General features: G+C 53.3%; 4 protein-coding genes across 5 annotated transcripts; 2 read left to right on the forward strand and 2 right to left on the reverse strand.

Annotated features, from left to right (window-relative positions):
* Window positions 1-706: 706 nt before the first annotated feature.
* On the reverse strand, window positions 707-1,719 carry EMC6 (ER membrane protein complex subunit 6). The gene has a single exon (XM_006275201.4). It carries the CDS (start codon window positions 1,621-1,623, stop codon window positions 1,288-1,290), a length of 336 nt encoding a protein of 111 aa, XP_006275263.3. The 5' UTR covers window positions 1,624-1,719; the 3' UTR covers window positions 707-1,287.
* A 22-nt stretch (window positions 1,720-1,741) lies between these two features.
* TAX1BP3 (Tax1 binding protein 3) lies at window positions 1,742-4,576 on the forward strand. 2 transcript variants are annotated; one of them, XM_059717631.1, is made up of 4 exons: window positions 1,742-1,862; window positions 1,963-2,082; window positions 2,251-2,328; window positions 2,837-4,576. In XM_059717631.1, the coding sequence occupies exons 1-4, from the start codon at window positions 1,824-1,826 to the stop codon at window positions 2,972-2,974; spliced, it is 375 nt and encodes a 124-aa protein (XP_059573614.1). In that variant the 5' UTR covers window positions 1,742-1,823; the 3' UTR covers window positions 2,975-4,576. The 2 variants fall into 2 exon arrangements, with proteins under 2 accessions (XP_059573614.1, XP_059573615.1); XM_059717632.1 differs by lacking the exon at window positions 2,251-2,328.
* Window positions 4,577-5,013: 437 nt separating this feature from the next.
* CTNS (cystinosin, lysosomal cystine transporter) lies at window positions 5,014-12,407 on the reverse strand. Its single transcript, XM_019491953.2, has 10 exons — window positions 12,289-12,407; window positions 12,024-12,102; window positions 11,213-11,297; window positions 11,026-11,129; window positions 9,909-10,040; window positions 8,676-8,775; window positions 8,473-8,592; window positions 6,939-7,109; window positions 6,338-6,455; window positions 5,014-5,921 (listed from the first exon to the last, which is right to left on the reverse strand). The coding sequence occupies exons 1-10, from the start codon at window positions 12,350-12,352 to the stop codon at window positions 5,791-5,793; spliced, it is 1,104 nt and encodes a 367-aa protein (XP_019347498.1). The 5' UTR covers window positions 12,353-12,407; the 3' UTR covers window positions 5,014-5,790.
* A 155-nt stretch (window positions 12,408-12,562) lies between these two features.
* SHPK (sedoheptulokinase) lies at window positions 12,563-20,930 on the forward strand. Its single transcript, XM_006275189.4, has 7 exons — window positions 12,563-12,861; window positions 13,014-13,155; window positions 15,518-15,701; window positions 17,248-17,400; window positions 18,567-18,742; window positions 18,972-19,172; window positions 20,111-20,930. The coding sequence occupies exons 1-7, from the start codon at window positions 12,691-12,693 to the stop codon at window positions 20,503-20,505; spliced, it is 1,422 nt and encodes a 473-aa protein (XP_006275251.2). The 5' UTR covers window positions 12,563-12,690; the 3' UTR covers window positions 20,506-20,930.
* Window positions 20,931-20,935: the final 5 nt, after the last annotated feature.

Below are 20,935 nucleotides of genomic sequence, written 5' to 3' on the forward strand. Positions count from 1 at the left end.
GTGAGAGCCTCAGGCCCTGCCCTTCCCCTCCCACTCCGGGCAGGGCTGGGGGTTTCCGGCCCTTTCTGCAATTAGCTCTTGCAGGCCCGAGCTCTGCCATCTGCACAGCTCTTTGCAAAAGGGGGAAATGCACGGGTTTCCCTGCTAAAAGGGAAAATCTGCGTTTTCTCTGACAAAAATGGGAAATCCGCGGGTTTTCTCCGTTCTTCCGTGGGAAACGGAGAACCCGGATCCCCGTTGATGACGATGCCCGCCTCTGGGTAACAAAAGCGCCGGTCTCTTTAAAAACGGCACGAGAACTGCCGAGGCTCAGCTCGAGCGTCCGACCTTTGAGGAGGCCGCCATTCACGTAAGTGATTACACGAGACGCCCACCAGCTTCCTTCCCCCGCAGACCGCTGCCTTACCCCGCGGGGGCAGTCAGTAACGTGTCGCACGGCAGGATCAGACACCACCAAACCTCAAGGGGGGGATGGGACGCACGTGTTGCACTAAAGGTCCTGCCTGCGTCGGTGCTTCTTATTGCCCCGGGAACAGAAAAGTGTTTACGGCCAATTCTCTCCTCGTACCTCAGCCGGTGACAGTGACCTGGCCGAGCCGTTTACATGAGTTTTGGCAACACCGAAAGACTCAAGGCTCACGTAGAGGCAAGTCCACCCTAGAGCCCCGTTATGGTAGAGGAAACGAGAGACCACAGGCTCGGGGAGTTGGGGGTAGAAACGCTTTAATGAGAACGGCTCCGAGAGCTGCTTTAATTAAAGCGCCCGGCGCACGTTGTATATCGGTATGGCCGTGCTGAAACGGCTGGTTGAAGGAGCTTTACACGACGCGCCCGTCGCCGTTGTTCACCGCGGGGACGCCGGAGTTGGCCAGAGCGCAGCGACTGCCACGCCCGGGAGACTCGAGTAATCCCAGATTAATTAGTCCAGGATCAATCCAGCCTGCTCCGACCGGGCGTGACCGGGGCGCAGCCTCGCCGCTCGCTACGGACGGTGGGCGGCCGCGCGGGATTTTTCCCCGGGCAGGGAGCGAAGAGAAAGAGACCCAACGCCGCCGCCTCGCGCTGCACGTGCGTATTCAGGCCGCGCTAACGGCAGGGGCGGCCGGGAAACGGCCAGCAGGCGCGCGGCGGCGGGACGGGACGGCGGCGCCAGCCCGGCCGCGCGCCCGCAGCAGGCGCCCCGCGAGAGACGGGCCTTCACCCCCCGACCGTCCTCGTGCCCGGCGCGTGGGGCCGGCCGGCGCTCACCCGGCTCCGCGTCTGTCGCCCGTGGAGGTGGAGGGCGGGTCAGTACACGTGCACCATGCCGTAGAGGAAGGTCCAGAAGAGCACGTAGGTGAAGAGGCCGCCCACGAGCCCGCCCGTGAAGAGCGGCCGGCGCGACTTGAAGTACTTGCCCCAGCGGCGCCCGGCCTTGAGCACCAGCAGCGCCGACAGCAGCACGGAGGCCAGCAGGTAGAAGACGAAGCCGCGCAGGCCCGTCAGGCCCAGGATGCCGGCCGTGGCGCCCGACAGCGCCGACACCGAGGTGCGGCAGTAGTCCAGGATGGCGGCGTTGCCGCGCACCGCGCCCTCGCTGATGAAGGGCGGGCCCTCGCGCCGCGCCGCCGCCGCCGCCATCATGGCGGGCCCGCCGCCGCGCTGAGGAGAGCTCTAACGGAAGCGCCGCACCGCCATCTTGGGTCAAGGGGCGCCGTGCCCGCCCCTTCCGCTTCCGGGGCGCGGCGACACGTCAGCGGAAGCCGCGCCCCATTGGGCGGTGGGGCGTGGCCGGCGCCTCCAGAGCTTTTGTTCGCCGGGGCGGCGGCGGCATCGGCAGGGCCATGTCCTACGTGCCCGGGCAGCCGGTCACCGCCGTCGTGGTGAGTGCGGGCACCGGGGCGCGGGAGACCCCTCCCTCGCGCCCACCCACGTGGGGGGCGCCGATAGGGCCGACCCCTCACCCTCCCCCCGTCCCCGCAGCAAAGGATCGAGATCCACAAGCTGCGTCAAGGTGAGAACCTGATCCTGGGCTTCAGCATCGGCGGCGGCATCGACCAGGACCCCGCGCAGAACCCCTTCTCCGAGGACAAAACCGACAAGGTGGGTCGGGGGGGGGTCTCCCCGGGGACGGCCGCCGCGGGCGGGTGGGTGGGTGGGTCGGGCGCGGGGCCGTGGCCGCTCGCGGGGAGCCGGCGCCGCGGGAAACGCTCGGCCGGCGCGGCGCGGGGCGGGGCGGCTCGCGGGGTAACGGCGGCCGGGCTCTTGCAGGGCATTTATGTGACGCGGGTGACGGAGGGAGGCCCGGCCGAAGTGGCGGGACTGCAGATCGGGGACAAGATCATGCAGGTAAGGCCCAAGCCGTCCTCCCGGTCCCTCCGCGGGGGAGCAGAAGCCCGAGGACTTGGACCCTCTTGTCTCCGTTTTGCCCGCGGCGCTGAAGAGCCGCTGCCTTCCCCGCGGGACGCCTGGGCCCTAGGGAGACGGCTTCGCAGCCTGAAGCAGCCTTACGCTGGCAGGCAACACACCCCCGGGAGGGCTGGGCTGTAACCTGGGTAAGGGGTCGTGGGGCCTGGAACGGTCCTGAACGACGACGGAGGAAACGTTATCACACGGGGGCAAGGTCCAGGGCAGCGGGTGCTTTGCGCATCTCCTGGGCCCAGGGAGTGCCAGGACTCTTGCTTGCACGCGCATGAGTTGCTGGAGCCCTTTAGGTGCAGCACCGTGCGCTGGAGAAGACCCACACGGGTTAATTCTGCCCCTGCCTGATGTATCCACTGGGGCCAGCGCGACGTGGGACCGTCTGGTCCCACCGCCTGCGGCAGCACTGAGCCTTCCTCCTCCTCCTCCTGTGCAGGTGAACGGCTGGGACATGACCATGGTGACTCACGACCAAGCGAGGAAGCGGCTGACCAAGAGGAACGAAGAAGTGGTGCGGCTGCTGGTGACCCGGCAGTCGCTGCAGAAGGCCGTGCAGCAGTCCATGATGTCCTAACGGCTCGCCAGGTCGGGGGAGGGGAGGGGCGGCAAGCAGGGTGGGGACGGGAACCAGACTGACTCTCCCCAACGCGGGGAAGCGAGCGCTGGCGTCCAGCCGGCGGTTAGGAAACACTACTTCTCCCAGCACGGCTTTCCCCCTGCCCAGAACTGGCGACAACAAACTCCTGGCCGCTAGGGCAGGTTCTCTTTCGGGAAGTCTTCCGTGAGGGTGCAGCACGTAGGACAGCCTGACCCTGCTGCACGCCGAAAGCCATAACGCTACGGGAAGGGGGGTCGTGGGGGGGGATGTTAGCCATACTGCAAGGAGGGGACACAAGCTGCTTAGGGAAGGAACTGGAGAAATGCTTCTTGGTGCTTACCCTGAACTGACAGGCGAGTCTGTTCCTGCGTGGGAGATCACGGGTTCAGCAGCGCAGGCTCGCTCTCATTCACTCCACAGGGGCGTGAGGGGGGGGGGGAAGTGCGTGTTTGCTACTAAGGCTTTTCACAGACCCCTCAAGACTGGCGCTGAGCGGCAGTTCCTTCTCCGCTAGGTGGGGCTCCAGTGAAGATGCCACGGCTAAGTTGGAGGGTGTAGGAAGTCCATAGTGCGGCAAGGAAGGGCTCCGCTGCTTTTCCTGCGTTGTGTGCTAGCTCACCGGCTAGGACACAGTGCGGGACGTGCAACACCATAGTCTCCTGCGGGAATGTGGCATTGCCTGTAGCCCCCGTGTCCAGCACGAGGGACACAAGTGTCCACCGAATGATGCAGAAACCATCTGCAGTGCATGAATTGTCCAAGAGCCTCAGGCTTGAAGGAAAGATTTCTCTTAGCCACTGAGAAATAGTGCGAGCTTTTCAAGTGCCGTAACTGTTGCGCAGGCAGGCTCACATCCCAAGGGACAGGATTCCTCAAACAGCCTGAACTTAACAAGACCACTCGTACTTGCAGAGCTCCACTTGCTTGCTTCGCTTCTAGCAGAGAAGCTTTCGAGTAGAGCGTGCGTTTACTCAGCCTTGCAGGGGGACGCTCTTCCTTTACCTACCATGGCTGACCTGGGGGCTGGAAGGAGCCCGCTGTGCGAGTTCACTGGCACAAACACATGCCAAAATTCTGGCCCCTGCAGCCATACTGAATTACAAGCGTAAGGTTCTTGGTGCACAGGTTGCTTCAGTACTTCACTGAATTGAACACGAGCTAGCTTTAATTACAGCTATCCAAAAACTACGTCTGGTATTTGATCTCTCGACTGACTCGCATACTGTGTGGTTATGCTCTTCTCCGCAGGCGTCAGGTTATTGTACATAGACACTGAGGAGGTGTTAGACTAACTTATTTCAGCACGTGACTGCAGTGCCATGTTGGGGTTGACTAATGACGTTTTAATCTTGATTAACGCATCTCCAAGAATATTCTCTCTACGCACCAGCAGCTGTCTCTCTGCCTTGTTTGTTAATACTTTATACTGTATAATTCCAATATTCCTGACTTTTTGTACCTTCAATGACAAGTTGTGGTAAAGCTGTTATTTTTGTTACTGTAGCGGTGTACACACTGCTGTTTGTACTGCTGGTTCACTTGATTTTACACACAATAAAACAAACTGGATTTCTTAAAGGGCCTTCTTTTCACGTTTAAAACAACTAATGTTGCTTCCTGTTTCAGCATGGTCCTCCTGCCTCTCCCGTTTGGTTGCCTTAGAGCAAGGGTTGCCTTTTAAACACGTGGCTGCCCACGCCAGGTAGAGCGATGAAAGGGCAGTGATGGCATGAGTTGCAGCAGGCTGTGACCAGGGTAGGGGGTCTCGCAGGAGAGGCCTGTCATCTGAATTTGGCATAAATCCAACGTTGGAACAACCCTGGCTGATCTTGCGGTTGAACTGATGGTTTACTACTGCAAGACCCAGCAGGTATTACTCAGCCCTTTCCCATAAGTACCCACCCCCTCCTGCCTCCCTTCCTTGGGGGACGTCCCTATTTTGACGTCTGCTTGGAAGGAGTTACAACTGCTTAGTTATGGCCCAGAACACTCAGGAAAGGGTAAAGGCTTTAAGATGCGTCGTACAAGTTTTTAATTCTTAGGCTGTTGAACCCGGCCCACGTGGAGTTCTCACACCAGCTGTTCTCATCTCGGCAAACACACCTCTAGGCATTTCCCCAGGACCGGGGGTCAATAGCTCACTATTTAGTGCAGTAAAGTCTCACGCTTGATCTGGGCTACTTAGCACCTTTGGGAGGAAAAGCTGAGTGACAGAGGAGCTGCTCAAGTGAACGCATTAGGTTTCTTGCACTTAGTAAGTTCAGCCACTGGCTGTCACAGAATGTATTGCAGGAGTGGGGTGTCCCTTGCTACCCATGTCCTGATGGAGACAACCCCAAATAGGTGTCAGCAGCTTCTACTTGTACAGCCTGGTTTGGAAGGGAGAGGCAAAGTGGTTGGATGCTGCTCTCTGCCAACCTAACTGTTCCCCTGTTACTTTGTTAGCACTGGTTGTATTAGGTCCCTGATAGCGAGGGGTTTTGCTGGCCCGGGTTCTGACTCTTTGGAAACTAGCACAAAGGAGATCCTGCATAATCGCACCCATATTAGAGTAGTGAGGAGAGCCGCAGCTAGGACAGCCCAAGCCGGACTGGCTCCAAACTAGCTTGAAGAGCTGATCTCTTCCCTGTGTCAATGGGTGGATAACGTGGTATCCTTTTAAGGCATTTGGCATTCAGTGGGATGGGGGTTCACCACAGTCCCTGCCGAAGAGGAACCTGGCAACTAATCAGGCAATCTCATAGTGGTAAGGCCAACTCATCCCATCCTGGTGTCCACGCAGGGCGAAGGCCTCAGTCACAAGGCTCGTATCCTCGTGTCCTGTAGAGGCAGTAATGCTGGATCATAAATAGGATATCGAAGACAATGGAGAAGAGGCCCAGTCCAAACTTGGTGGGATCTCCAAAGATCAGCTTCCATTCCTCTGGAGGAGAGAAACGTCAAGTGAGAGAGCTGCGTGGTCAGGCCCGCTAACTGATCCTACAGCCCTACAACCCGGTCTTGGCCCTTATCAGTAGCGGTAATAGTTCTGCTATGCCGTCATCGCTATTATTTGGAGGTGATGAAGTGTTAGTGACAGCTGTGACTGATCAGCTGCACTGAAGCTGGTCCTTGCCATGCCATGCCATGCCCTGCAGTTTGCCCAGTATGACAGCTTAAAAAGGTGCCAGCAGGTAACCATAAACTCATGCGTCGTGTCAGAGCACAGCTCGCCGCGTGGGCTGCCAGGTGTGGCTTCCCTGTCTGGGAACAGCATCGGGATGTGTGCGAGCGACTGCCCACCTGGTAGCAGGTTTCTCTTTAGAGGGAGCTAGTAACAGACCTCTCAGCTCTGCTCACCGTTGTTGTACGACTGCAGAAACATCTGAAGGAGGCTGAAGCTCCCACCGATGAAGTCTAACAGGACGTTTCCGATGCTCCACCCCTCTGTGCTCTGGCGACGAAAATTCAGGTATGCCTGAGAGGGGAAAACCAAGTCATTAAATTCAGTGCATGTGCAGCGCCCAGGGCAACAGACCACTGGGGGCCATGGGCACAGGAAATTGGCCACTTCTGTTCTCACCCATAAAAGTCAGATGGGATTGCTTGATTCTTTTGGGGGGGAGGCAGATTTTCCAGCTAAAAACACTCAACTGAGACAGAACATGCACCTTGTTGTGACCTTTGCTCAGTCTATTTGCCTGCTGTAGAAGCAAGGTTTCCTGCTTCAGCAGTAAATAGTTTCCTACATATTGCAAAAGAGCACTGCATAATCTGGTATTAGCAGGGAAGCAATCAATCAAGGAGGGGTCCCTTTAAGTCACGGCTCTAATCTTAGCATTCCGGGATTATATCCTGTGCCTATTAAAAGGTAGCCTGCATGGCTTTTCCTGCTCGGTTGTCACCTGTGTGACACCTGGCTGCCACTAAGGTACAAAGAATCCTAAGCTCCTGGTTTTACCTGTGGAAAATATTTGATCAGCGTGACTCCCAGTTTAACGTACGAGAAGAAAAATAAGAATTGTAGCCATGTGATCTGGTCAGCCGCAGCTAGAGACAGCATGGTGAAGGTGAAGATCCATGCAAGCGCCAGCAGCCCAACCACTATTTTGGAGACTTTCTGGCTAGCTCTCTGAAAGAGACGGACATAAGATAAGTCTGCAGTCTGTTACACCCGGATCCCTGATTTCCTCCCCGCTCCAGCCCTTCCCTTAGCGTGTGTTGGGCTCCCCGCAACATGCAGGTCATCAGCCACGCACCTCTGTGCTACTAGACAGCTTGTCCCCTCTTCTTGCAAAACAACTGCCTGGCAGCTTGTGGAACCTGCTAAGCAGTGTAACAGCAGACCCCAATTCCCACAGGAACACTGAGAGCCCTGGCGCCCAGGTGGAAGCAGGCACGGGCACTGCATGGCTGTGGGAGATGTGCAACTGGCTCTTTTGATCAAGTTTAGGGTTCAGTAACAGAACCTGTGGGGCTTTATGCTCCTGAAACAGGTTCTGGGGCTTGGAAAGCTTGCCAGGTCATCTTTACCACATGCTGTACTGGGGAAGGCAGCAGCCAGCTAGGGTGGGGGGGTGGTATTTGGCTTTGTAATAACTGGGCCTCAGTTTCCTGCAATTAGGGGCATTCCCTTCCTCCCTCACAAGGACAGGTGCTGTGAAACGAGGAACACTAGCAGCTTGGGGACAAGGCAGCCAGAAATAGGACTATGGCTCCCATGAGGGGTGCCTGATGGTCTGTGGCATCTAAAGATAATTAAGGAGTTCAGCCAGAACCTGGTGACTTGTCAGGCTCCAAAACCATTTTGCCTGTGGTGCCTGGTTGTCTCTCTCAGAAGTTGTCACACCTGGCACAGTGCTAACAGGTAGTGTGGGTCATTAAGCTGCTGATTGCACAGGGAAAGGGAGCACCCAGAGCAAAGTGATCTCTGTTCTCAAACCCAGGCAGTGAGAACGAAGCAAATGGTCACCTGACAAGGGGGGCAGAGGCTATAAGAACTGGTCTCTTCCACAGGAGCAAAAAAGACCAGGAGCAGAAAGCTGGTTGAGGGAGTGGGCTCTTGGCTGTCACATAGGACTCCAACCTAGGCCCATGTGGTGAGCAAGCTGGGATGGGAAATGCATGTGAACAACTCATTCTGTTTAGAGCAGCTTCTGGTGGTAGCTAAAGCAGGGGGCGATTGTTTCTGGAGCCCTTATACACTCTGTATTTATGCGAAACAAGCTATCATATGGCCCCAAGGAGGGAATTTATAAACCCAGAGCACCTGCAGGCTCTGGGAAAGAGCATGCTACAGTCACGGGGGAGTTAGCACCAGCTCTAGCAAGCCAAGGCAGCTGGGCTGTGAGGTTCTGTTTCCAGTAATGTGAAGGAGAGGGAAGGATCTACTTTGCCCAGAGGAAGAACAAGGGCCAGGGGGTGGGGCGCAGCTTGGAGGCTCTGCCAGGGCTGAGTCACCTTTGTGGAATTTAAGTGCCAGAGGCAACACTCACCTCATATATGCAGCACTGAAAGATGATAAAGAGCGTGATGATTACTGCATGGAGACTAAAGAAGACATCGCTGCTTTCCACAGGGTTCACGCCATTGGGATACTGATGTAGGAATTGCTCCTGAACAGAGGGAAGCAGGCAGGTCAGCTCCCAGGCTCAGTTCCACAGGGAAGCTGGTTTGTGGCAACACAAAGGGCACTTACCCTGATGGCAACGATCCAGAAGAGTCCCACGTTAAACACGCTGTATGCTATGAAGCCAGTGAGGTTTAATGCGATGAAGTCAAAGCTCAGCCCAACAACACTAACAGGGAGAATAAATCAGAACTTGCTCTTAGAAGGAGGGAAAGGAGCCCTCAATATACAGAGCAGCAGGGCCAGGACAACAGAAACCGAGTTTTCAGTAGTAGAAAGTGCTAATTAAGGGTTTCTGGATTTCCTAGAACAAAGAGTGCAACCACATTGCTTTTTAAAAGATGCCTTTGTGGGCTGGGAAGCAGCGGTGGGCTGCCCCTCATGTGAAAGGCACCAGCACAGTCTGATGTTTACAAAGCTGATCTTTCAAAGGAGGCAGCCTATGCTCGCTGCACCCAGCCCCAGTGAGTCAGACGTTAGGACTGGGGTTGGAGCAATTCCGCCCCTGGCGAGATGGGGCACTCTGCTGCCCTCGTGTGTCAGCAGAGGTTCTCCACTTGTCAAAGGCCATCACTTGTTTGCTTCCTCAAATAGCTCAGTTCAGAAAAGGAGTTCAAGGAGCTTCCCCAATAGGCGGCTGGCTAGATAAATCTAGTGTTCAGAGGCAGGCAGTCTGCACAGCAGGGCTTAGCTGAAATGCAACCTGCCTTCCAAGAGAGTGGAAATGTGGTGCAGGGCAAGGAGTATACCTTACGTTAGACCCAGGGGCTGGTAGAAAAATCAGACCCACTCCAGCTTGTCATGGAAGGTGATCTAGGCTGATCGCTAGGACAGAGTGGAGCCCCATCTCTCTGCGCTCTCCCTTTCCTCTTCCCAGAATTTATTCACAAGAATTGAAACAGATGCAAGTGTGAATGGGGGTGAACTTCCCAAATGCACCCCTACTAGCTCTGGTGAAATTCTAATGACCGGGCTCCCTCTGGTGTCTAACGGGGGAACAATCCAGGGTAACTCCTCGCCCCATCCCTTGATTTCAGTGGCACTTTGCAGGGGATGTTTTGTACAAGTTAAGGGCTTCTGAGCCGCTGCTCTGACAGGCCTCCTAAGCAAGGACTGGATTACTAGGACATTTAGCTGTTACTGAAATCAAATTTGCTCCTACACTAATACCTTGCTTTTCTTTCATGGGGACCAGCTCGTTCATGGGAGAGGAAAACTGTCCCACCCTACCCACCAGTGTTTCCATACAGTGACGTTTCTTGTAGAAAGAGAGCTGTGAAATGCACTCAGATATCCCCTTACCTCTTTCGCCGACAGTTCTCAATAACCTGTGGGTAGAAGGAGATCGACCAGGCTAAGAAGTAGATCCAGCCAATCACCTGGTCTATGTATCGCAGTATCTGGCTATGAAGCACCTGAAAGCGAATCCTTGGGCTGGAAAAGAAATTGTGCCAGTCAGTCAGCTTGTACCTGTTGTGACACATCTCTGCATGCAGAAGCAAGCTCTAGAGTGAGTGGATCTCAGTTCAACACAGCACGGAAGATGTAGGGTGGGTTTAAAAGAGCTTTCCCCTGTGAACCCCTAGCTCCCAGCCTCTGGGCCCTTTCTTCCTTCATTTTCTCCCCCCCCCCCCCCCCAAATCCTTCAGCAGCAATTTGTCTAGCCCCGTGCTTCAGTGGCTCCTAGCACGAGGTTTCCATTGTGTAACTGATGCATATCACCCTGTGCTCTGTAAGCAATGTGGTGCAGCCTGTGCTCCTGCCTGTCTGACAAGATGGGGTAAGATCTGCGATCAAGCAGCTGTAAAAAGCAGAAGCAGAATGAGGAAGCAGCCATACTGCAGCATCCTGCAGAGCTGTCTCATTCTGGACAAGCAGCAGACACGGCTCAGCAGTCTGCTCCGGTATCAGTTCCACCTGCGAGCACAGGTCCCCTCATTAACAGACCCTCTAAGCTGCAAGGGGTCTCTGGATGTGCTAAGTGCCAGCTGCTCCTTATGAACTAAGTGGGTCGGGGATGGCTCTGGAACATGACTCCATGACTGCACATGCAGGATCTGTAGAGCCAACAGCGCGGTAGCCCGAGGAGATCTCCGAGTCGAGCGGTGCCCTACTCGGGGCACGCTTGAAGCCTGCATGCGTGCTTTAGAAGATGCCGTTGAACCTCAAGCTAAAATGCTAGGGGAGGGTAGGTGCTCACTGCTCCACTATTCCAATATAAATGCAAGATACAGAAGCTAAGTGGTACTGCTCTAATTACCCAAGTAAAACAGGAAGTGCGAGAGAGAGGAACGCAGACCATTTATATACCCCAAGGGAAAGCGAGGTGGTGGTAGGTGGCTTGCTGGCAGGAGGGAAAACGCTCCTACTCTTTTAGACGAGAGATGCGGATAATGAGGAATGAAATGCAGTTTCTCACCCGGTTTGGTTGGAATTATTGGTATGAAGGTAAACTGTAACTTGGCCGACATCTTTGGCTTTCACTTGAAAGGTTGAATTAGTTAACCCAGCAGGGAAGTCTACCTGTCAGAGAAATGAAAGCTGGATGTAGTGGTATTCTCCTGATACAAAGCAAGCCTACGTCGCAAATCGGTGCCGTTACTTACCTGCCCGGGTAGCTCCACGATGGTTCCGTTCTTGGACGAATAGGTAACGCTAAAAGTTATCACCAAGGTTTCATTCGCTGCAGACCTGTGAAGATGGAGACGGCAGATTAGGCCTAAGCGTGCATTAAAGGAGGTGTCTAGTCTTCATATCGCACGCAAGCTTATCTTGGGCAGCCCACGTGTAGCAGCTTCTGCCTGGTCACCCACCGTGGTACCAACGTGATGGGACGCTAGAAACGGAGGCGATTTTTAAGTGACTGATGCAGCAATCTGAACTGACCACGGTCCTTGCATGTCTCCCTTCTTGCAGACGCAGCTGTTTTGAAAGACCGACGCACGCTGCTTTCAAGCTTGAAGTCTCCCCGTTTCTCCCTCCGCCCCTCCTCGCCGCTCCCTCGCATCGATACAGGCCCGTACTTCTGTTTCCCCGAGGAAAAAGCTCCTATTTGGCCCGCGGCTTGGAAATAGGGCCACTGCACCGAGGCAGAAAGTCTCCGTGGAGACCGAAGCGCGCGTTTCGGCGGCTCTGATGTGGTCGTGCTGGGAGCGGACTTATAATCAGGGAACATCTTAGGATCCTTCTGGACAAAGCGTGTTATTGTTGGTGTCGCGGGGGGCAAAAGAGATCCGTCCACGAGTGCAGCGCCCGGCAAACGCAGGGTTCGGTCTGCCGCCAGCGAGAGCGACGGGTCCCGCTCCTAAACGAGACCCTGTCCCCGGGGCCGCGCCCGCGGGCTCCTCGCGCCCCCTCCCACGCGGGCCGAGGGGAACGGCAGCGCGCTTGCTCGCTCGCTCGCCTGCCGCGCCTTACCGTCGCGTCACGGGCACGTTGGTGGCGCTGCCGCTCTCGAGCGTGACCAGGTCGGGGACGGCCAGCCCGCCGGCTCCATCTGGGAGAGAGGACAGAGCTTAACAGAGTCCGCGGCCGGTCTTCCCGCCTCACCTGAGGGAGCAGGCGAGAAAAAGAGGACGTTGGACGCCGGCCGGCGGCACGCGTGGGGGGGGAGAGGCTGTCTGGGGACCCCGTGGGCTGCACGGGCCGGGTCGTGTATGGACCGGGTCACGTGTGGACTCACCGTCGCCCGCCGCCGCCCCGAGGGCGATCCCGAGCGCGCAGAGGACGGCCCAGCTCATCGCCATGGCGCGCAGCCGGCTCCCCTCAGCAGCGCCGCTCACGCGGACTACCGCTCCCGGCATGCAGCGCGGCTCCGCCCCGGGCCGGCCGCGCCGCGGGGCATGCCGGGACCGATGGTCCCACCCCACACACACACGCCCTTCCTCTCACGTGACCGCCCACTCGAGGCCCACCTCCGCCGGCGCCTCCATCTTGAGTGTGGCAGCTGCCCCCCCCCCCGACCCCGCGCTTGGCCACACTCAAGATGGCGGCCATGTTGGGCCTGGTCTAGGCCTGGGGCCTGCCCCAGCCTGCGGCCTTGAGTAATCCAGAGCCAGCCCCGGGCGCGCGCCCCTGACGGGCAATGGCTGCTCAGCAGAGCCCGCCCGGCCTGGCCTGCGCGCTGGGCATCGACCTGGGCACCACCTCGGTCAAGGCCGCGCTGGTGGTGGCGGGCGAGACGGGGCCCGTGGTGGCCGAGAGCTGCTCCCGGGAGACGCGAGCGCGGGCGGACAGCCCGGCCGCTGGCCCCCAGGTAGGCGCCGCTCTCCGCGACGTCGCCCTGGTTTCGCCTCGTGCCCCGGGGTTGCGGCGCGTGTCCTTCGGCCTTTTGTGGGATCGAAAAATGTAGATCTAAGTGCTGACCCCCAGTGCTTTGACCCTCGACGTGCTGCTTTCTGCTCGCAGGGGACGGAGCAAGATGTCCAGAGGATAATAAGAGCCGTGAACGAATGCCTGGCGGCTCTTCCTCAGCAGCAGCTGCAAAGAGTGAGCCGCGTCGGCATTTCGGGACAAATGCACGGGGTCGTGTTCTGGAAAAGAAATCAAGGTAACTCCCACCTCCGCGTCGGCAGACTTGCTTCGCGAATGGTAGCGTTGAAGAGAAGCGGCAGCGGCCGCGGAAGGTGGATCTTAATGTGGGAGATTATTATAATTATTATATTTTTAGCACTGGGCTGATCTGGAGAAAGTTGTCACGTGTTCACCTTGACTTGCTATAGGAGATCCTCTGAAACACGCGTGCCCTGTGAATTGGCACGGTCCGTCGTGTCCGGCCTCCTCTTGCGCTGGGCTGCGCTCTCTGGGGAATGACTGTCATCGGTCATTGTGAATCTTTAGGAGAAGCAGTCCCAGTGAAGTCGGCTGCGGTCAACGCACGAAGAAAGCTTGCATTTTTGGAGACGAAGAGTTGTCTGTCCCCCTACCCTGTGCCCGTTGCCAGCCACTGTGGGCTTCCTGATGACTTGCAGTGCTTTTTTTATGTAGTTCCTTCCCATTCGGAGATGTTTTTAACTAGCCGTCCAGTGAGTTGTCTGGACGCTTTCCAGTAATTCCTCTTTTCTTGTTGTATGCGCGCCGTGAAAAGTTCGACGGAGGTGGCTGCCTGCGTGGAAGTGAGCGTAGCATTAACCATAATACTCTGCACAGCGCTGCCGTTTTACCAAAGCTTCCAGTGTGAAAGGACGATACAAGAAAACGTGAAATTTTACATAAGATTATTTAAATCCGTGTTAGATTTAAACCTTCCCCCCCACTCTCCCAATACTAAACAAACTTGTTTTCTGGTAAGGCAGAGATGGCTGCAACATCATATTTCTGTGAGCGTTTCGGCAGTGACTAATGTCATTTGTAGGATTCGGGGGGGGATAAGTCATTAGAAACCAAATTGGTCACAGTGACTGAGTCGTATGGGTCTTGATCCTGCCTACGCTCTTGTGCGTGTGTAACTGTGTGCATAGGTGGGCTGGCTGGGGGTCTTTCGATCGTAAACTCTGCACAGAGCAATCGTGGATTAGATTTCTTTTTTCCGGAGCCCCGATACCCCATTTCAGAATCTGTTTCCACGTCTTTATTCCTTCTGTAACTCATGGGGACTCGCTTACAGGCAATTAAGCAGATATTAACTAATGTTATTAAGTTGCTGAGGTGAAGCAGAGATTCCTTTTAAGTTATAGCACTATTTCCAGAAAGTACTGGTCACTGCCTGCCAGATGTTGTCCAGATCATAATTGCTCTAAGAGATGGTGAACTATTCATTACTGGCTGTGATTTGGTTTTTAAATACTAAAGCCATCACCAAGGACTATATGCAAAGGCTGATGGACTGCAGGGTCTGTTGCTTGCTTTCTTGTTCTCCCAAGGGCTGCATAACGACTCCGCAAGTCCATCATATGCCTACATTTTTGTGTGGTGGTCATTAATATTTCATTTCATAAAGCCACATGTCACTTCTTGTTTTGTTTTTTAGTTCTTGTACTCAACAAAGTGAAGGGGAGTGTTTGCTCTCAAATCAGCTTAAGTGGCCTAAGTGAAGCCACACACACCCTGGGTTGCAAATTGCATTTTTAATGGCATCCTTTAAGGTTAGCCTTGTGGTTAATAATATTCCTTAGAACCCATTTTAAAACTAGAAAAATAAACAGATTAGAAATTGGAGTTGAAAAAGATTGCAAAGAAGATTTACTTTGCCTGCTTTGTGTATTACTGCACCTTTCAGCTTTTGTGCGAGACTGCTTTGCAAGAGTTGTGCAGAGTTCCCGTTCAGACTAGTGAAGACCACAGTCAGTGTAGAAATGATCCCTTTTTAATGCTTTGCCACCTTAGCCTCCTCCCGGGGTGTTTAGCTTCTGGGTGTCAGATCCCCACCCCTGCTTTGGTTCTTTTATGCTGCATCACAAGACCGCAGTAGTGTCACAGGGCTCTCAAGGCCTTACCCTAAGCTGTGGCCTTCTGGCCCCAGCATGGTCACAACACGGGTCTGTTCCTAATTCCTAACCAAAGGAATGCATTCTGCATAGCATTCTTTTTAGTTCAGAAAAGGGTGACCAGCATTAGGGGAGGGTATTCGAGCTGGAAAGTCTGAAAGTTCGGTGTGACTGCAGTCACTGCTTGCCTACGTGACGTGTGTAACATGGGTTCCCCAACCACCTTGGCTCATGGGAAACTAGACTGAGCAAGTGATACACGCAGGCAATGCCCTACGTTGCTGTCCCCACCAAACTAAAGACATGCCTGTCAGTAGAAAGCAGAATTCCCTGCAGCTGTGAGCAGTGTTGTGGGGTCTGAACCTGTTGCCTGTGAGCCACTGGGGAGAGACTGCTGGTGCATAATTTATTCCTTTGGTAATGGGGATGGAAAGGGACCTGGCAAGTGGGTAATCTGCAGGGCTTCTCAACCACTGCTTATTCCAGGTTGCAGCTGGACGGAGAGTGGAACAGGTTCTACCTGGGAGCCTGCAGCAGTCAGTCACCTGGTTACATGGCAGGACAGCCGGTGCAGCTGCAGCTTCCTCTCTTCTCTTCCTCAACCCCAGTCGCACATCAGCTTGGCCACAGGATTCGGGTGTGCCACCATCTTCTGGTATTTAAAAAACAAGTACGGCGCTGTTCATTCAAGTTCCTGTATTGAGCTGTTTCATTAGCTGTTTTTTGGCTGGCGCTCAAGTGACAATCCTGTTCGTGCAGAAAGTTACTGCCAGTTCAGGGTTGGCCACTGTCTTTCGACCTAGGTGTTGTAATGCATTGTCTGGAGGAGACATGAGAGAGGAACCAGCCCTCCTATTAATGTTAATTAAATGGCCCAAGATTGTTTCAAATGGAAGTATTGAATACAGACTGCACGACTGTGAGAGACCAGATTCTTCTCATAAACTTCATCACAAAGCACTTAATACCTGACCAGAAAAGTTTGCTTTTCTTAACAGAAGCCACATCAGACAATACAGTTCTACCACAGTAGTTATGCCTTGGGCAGAGTGGCTTTGCATGTTTAGCGCAGTATCTAACATGTGAAGGGTTGGTTTCAGCTGGGTGCTAAGAGAATGAGCCCTAAATTAGCCCTGGTATCTGTGAGAGATGCACAGCGTTCCAGCAAGCCTCCGCTGGGGTCCAACATAACTTGACGTCAGCTGCTACTTGGGATGCAAGCCACAAAACCTCTGTGTTAGATTTTGAAACTGTTTCAGCTGCAGAAGGTTGTTATCTCTCTCAAAGCGCCAACACCATCCTGAGCAAGGAAGTCCTGTTATGAGAGAGGAGCGAAAGATGGGTTGTGGTGACTCCTTCCAGAAGTTTGGGTAGAGAATATTTGGAGCCTGCCTGGATCTTTTCAGCGCCCGAGCCGTTTTGATTCTTTCCTTATGTAAAAGATGCCCTTGCTAAAGGAACAGAACTGAATTTTACTATCATTTAAGAAGCATTTAAGAGTCACTTCTCATTGGGTTCTACCTAATACATTTAACCTCCCTGACAAAGATAAAGGCAGGCATAATACTCAAAACATATTACATTATTATTATTATTATTATTCTGTAAGGCTGTCAAGAAGTTCTATTGGAAAGTAACAATTCACCCTAGAGCATTAGCAGTTTTTCTTCAATGAGCAATTGTTTTCCTCGGCCACTCGCTGTTTAAATCCTTCTTTCCTGGACAAGTTCAAATAGCCTAATGGGAATGTTCAGCAAAAATGTAATTGCATCATTAGTGACCACATGGGTGTTAACAAAACAGCTGCCGTGGTGAAGATGGCTGCTAGAGCTGGTTACCTTTTTTTTGCTTTCCTGATGTCTTTCAGCAAAAAATGGGCGTTAAACAAACAACATCAATTCAATTTACAGAAGTCAGATTTTGGTGAAATGTTTCAGTTGCCAAAGCCAATTTCCATTTTTTGCATCCAGGCTCCCAGAAAAGGTGAAAACTTTTGGAGAAGAGTTTTGACAAGCACCTTCCTGCCATCAGCGGAAACTTTTCATGGGCACCTGTTTTTGCTATGTGTTTAATTGTTCCAGTAATTTAGCTTTCTGGAACTACACAGGTTTCTTTTACTGTTACCAGGTTTGTTTTAACTGTTCGCTACAAATGGAAATGATTGGCAGTTGAATGTACAACAAAACAATGGCGACTTTCTTTCTTTTGTGAAACAGCCCTGACTTTCTGAAGTCCTACGATGCGGCTGGTACCATCCATGACTATGTGGTTGCAATGCTGTGTGACCTGGAGAAGCCGCTGATGTCTGTCCAGAATGCTGCCAGCTGGGGATATTTCAGTTCCAGAAGTAAAAGCTGGAACACTGAGATGTAAGTAACAGGGTCCTCGGTGGACTGCGTTTATTGTGCGGACCAGGTGGTGTGAACACATCTCTAGGACATACCTATGACCGTGCTGCAGGTGTGCGGTGATTGAAAGCCGTTCCCATGTGACGGTTGTTTTGTCTGTGCTGAATGAATCTTTGGGTGTCAGTCCAGTTTGTCAGGGGTAAAGGCCAACATCGCGGGAGTCTTGTCTCTGCTAGTACCTGCTGGCTTGGGCATCCTGATAAACACTGAAGAGAAGGTCTGGTCAGGAGGCTCAGCCAAGAGGCCACAGACCCAGACCCGCCCCCTTGCTCACTAGAATCATCTTTGTAGGGCTGGGACGAGTTTTGTTGGTGCAGCAGAGTGCTTAGCCTGCCCCGATGCTACCAGTGCTTTACCTGCACAGTGGTTCAAGAGAGAATTTCACTCGAGTTCCTTCAGCTGAGCATTTGCACAAGCATAAAAACCCACTCACCATGTCAGTTAAAGGGTGCTGGACATCTCGCTTGAGAAATTGGTTCTGTTCTCTCCTTTTAATGGCTTCCTCTTTCAGGGGGTGGAGGTCCAGGGCCCTGTACAATGCAGGGGTCAGCTTGGGCCAGGACTCCAGTGCACAAAGATCTCTATCAGTAAAGGTAAACCACATTCTCGCCTGCTGAAAGGTTGATGGATACGTGTATTTGGCATTGAGCGTTCACTAACTTGATGTAGTGGTTGTAGAAAAGTAACCTAGACACATCTTGCAGTTTGTTTGCTTATGGAGCCTGTCCAAGCTAATTTGTCCAAGGTTGGTTTTAACCTGATAACCCCTGCACAAGAGTGGCTATAAGTTGGCATTCTTTGGCACTTGAAAATTGGTTGCATATCTGTTTTTGGGATTGCTCTTTCCAGCACTGCTTAACTGTAGGAGGTATGTGTTGCTGTTGAGCCCCTGGTAGGTCAAATACAATGTAATAGTCGGCGAGTGCACTAACTCTCCTCATCTGTTCAGTTCAGAGTCAGGTGAGTTTTTACCCAGTGTTGCCCCTGGAACTGGAGGGCTCAATTTATCCAAGGCACAGCAGGGAACAGATGGTCACACCAGCTTGTGACTGTGTGAGGGTGGTCATGTAGCCAGGCAGCATGCTCTTAATGGTAACTAATCTACCTGCATGTTGGTTTGCTTGCAGCTTGAGAGAGTCCGGTTTTCCCATTCACTTGCTTCCTGAAGTGGGTGACCCTGGCGTCGTTGCCGGAAGGATGTCCCGTGGCTGGCATGGAATTCCAAAGGGAGCAGAAGTGGGACTGGCCCTGGGAGATTTCCAGTGCTCTGTGTACTCCTGTCTGGCCGAGAGGAGTGATGCAGGTAGCTTCCTGCAGCTGGACCGTCACAACTAAGACTTGCTGATAGAGTAGGCTGCCACTGGCTAGGCCATGGAAGGACTGATTAAAATGTTACTGTTCATAAGATAACAGTCTTTTGCCCAACCATGATTTCTCTGTCTGCTTGGTAATGTTATGCTCATCTGGTTATGTTACTTTTTCCATTCAGGGTAGCCTGCTAAAAAAAGGAAATCTCTTCTTTCTTGTCCTAGTTCTCAACATCAGCACCTCTGCTCAGCTCACCGTCTCCATGCCTTGCGGGTTCCAGCCTGCAGAGACACCTGATTCTTCATCAAGCGTTACTTATTTCCCTTATTTTGATGGCCACTATCTGGCTGTGGCAGCCTCGCTGAACGGGGGCAATGTGCTGGCGATGTTTGTGAATATGCTGGGCCAGTGGATAGCAGAGTTGGGTAAAGTACTCTGAGGACCTTCAAAACTTACCTGGTAGCAAGTTATTGGGGGCTGCGTGGATCCAAGAAGTTATGCTCTGTTGTGGGATGCTGTGAGCAGCAGTGATGTAACACTCCATTAATTCTACCCGGAGCAATTTCCTGCAACTCTTAGGGCTTGTGCTAGGGATGACATGACTGGAACCTGCATTCAGATTGTGTCTGGGTTTTGTTTTCCGATGAGCAAGAGCGAAAGGTTTCTCTGCGGCTTCCATTTCAGAAGGAAGAACTTTCAGAGGAAAAATTACAAGTCAATAAACTTGAAGTTGGTGGCTCATTTGCATGGCTAGAGTCTAGAAAGGATTTGATTATATTAATTGCCTTGGTGGAAGTTTTCACAGTGCTTTAAATACTTAATGGACTTGAGCGTCACATAAGACAATCATGTAATTTCTCCAGAGTACTTTAAAATCTGTTTTTGTGGCTCCTTTGATAGACTCTCGGTGGGTCGTCTCAGTGCCTTCTAGAATCTGTTATCCAACCACCATGTGAAAAGAGTGCTGCACTCTGTTTTGCTGGCTGCATAACTGGGGAAGGGGAGGTGTGTCTGTGCTGACTGCCCCGTTAAGAAAAGATTGCTAGCTGGTTAGTGTCCAAACAGGCAAACTGCTTCACTGTTGGTGCTTAGATTAAGCCAACCCAGTAGCAAAGAGGAGGAAATGCATCTGTTTGCCAGAAATGTCTGTGTTGGTACTCAGAAGAGACTTGGTGAATCACCACAGCTGGCTGGAGAGTGACCTTTAAGGAGATTTCTTTAGGGACAGGAGGAATCAAATGCAGGACAAGAACAGTGTCAGGCCTTTTGTACTGCTGGGCATTCAGGGCCTTTTGCCTGCTCTGCTTGGGACCCGTGCAGACTCGGAGATGCACATTACTAAGATGCCGTTTTCTTTTTGCAGGGCTTGAAGTTCTGGAGTCCACGCTCTACACACGAACAATCAAAGCAGCCTTGGCCCAAAGGGACACCGGACTCTCAATTTGCCCAACTGTGTTTGGGGAAAGGCATGAACCGGAGCAGCTGGCTTCAGTGACGGGCATCGCCGCCTCTGACCTCTCTCTAGGTCACGTGACCAGAGGTCTGTGCCGCGGGATCGTTCAAAACCTGCGTTCCATGTTGCCAGCGGAGTGCCTGAGGGAGGCAGGAGTGAAGAGGATTTTGGGAAGCGGGAGCGCCCTCTCCAGGAACGAAGTCCTGAGGCAGGAGGTAGAGAGAGCGTTCCCGTTTCCCGTGGTCTACGGGAAGGACGTGGACGCGGCAGTCGGCGCGGCCCTGGTGATGCTGCACAGAAGATGAAGGCGTGGCTCGAGCGGCCTGGCAGGCTTTTGTCTACTGGACATGGATTTTCTTTGCTGCTCGCTGTTGCTGGAGGGGCCTTTGATCTGTCCTCCCTCTCCTCTCCTCCTGGGGAAAAGCTGCCTGCTTTCATATTCCTTTCTGCTTCTGACTGTACCCTCCATTCCCTTACACTGGCATTCCCAATTGTGCAATGAGGGCTAATTACCACATGAAATGTGAATGGAAAGTGCCCATTAATTTTGCTTCAGATTCCTCATCAGTGGTATTTTCCTTGAATGGGTGAGGGAAACCAGCGTCTGTTCACCACTGTCTGTTGGCTTTGTTTTGCAAAGTGATTAAGATTTTTTTAATCGACTCTTTCCATGTGCAGTGGCACCCCCATCTTGTGTGGTGCCTCTTTAATAAAGATCAAATCATCACTTGCTGT

The sequence above is a fragment of the Alligator mississippiensis genome, chromosome 14, assembly GCF_030867095.1.
Source record: "Alligator mississippiensis isolate rAllMis1 chromosome 14, rAllMis1, whole genome shotgun sequence".
Lineage (NCBI taxonomy): Eukaryota > Metazoa > Chordata > Crocodylia > Alligatoridae > Alligator > Alligator mississippiensis.

Coding starts and splice junctions, on each gene's coding strand:
- TAX1BP3 (XM_059717631.1), top strand. CDS start 1,824: ATGTCCTACGTGCCCGGGCAGCCGGTCACCGCCGTCGTG. Junction 2,083..2,250: donor CCGAGGACAAAACCGACAAG/GTGGGTCGGGGG, acceptor GGGCTCTTGCAG/GGCATTTATGTGACGCGGGT. Junction 2,329..2,836: donor TCGGGGACAAGATCATGCAG/GTAAGGCCCAAG, acceptor CCTCCTGTGCAG/GTGAACGGCTGGGACATGAC.
- SHPK (XM_006275189.4), top strand. CDS start 12,691: ATGGCTGCTCAGCAGAGCCCGCCCGGCCTGGCCTGCGCGCTGGGCATC. Junction 13,156..15,517: donor GTTCTGGAAAAGAAATCAAG/GTAACTCCCACC, acceptor TGCTTATTCCAG/GTTGCAGCTGGACGGAGAGT. Junction 19,173..20,110: donor CCAGTGGATAGCAGAGTTGG/GTAAAGTACTCT, acceptor TTCTTTTTGCAG/GGCTTGAAGTTCTGGAGTCC.
- CTNS (XM_019491953.2), bottom strand. CDS start 12,352: ATGGCGATGAGCTGGGCCGTCCTCTGCGCGCTCGGGATCGCCCTCGGG. Junction 12,103..12,288: donor CGGGGCGGCGGCGGGCGACG/GTGAGTCCACAC, acceptor CCTCTCTCCCAG/ATGGAGCCGGCGGGCTGGCC. Junction 6,456..6,938: donor TGATCAAATATTTTCCACAG/GTAAAACCAGGA, acceptor TTCCCCTCTCAG/GCATACCTGAATTTTCGTCG.
- EMC6 (XM_006275201.4), bottom strand. CDS start 1,623: ATGATGGCGGCGGCGGCGGCGCGGCGCGAGGGCCCGCCCTTCATCAGC.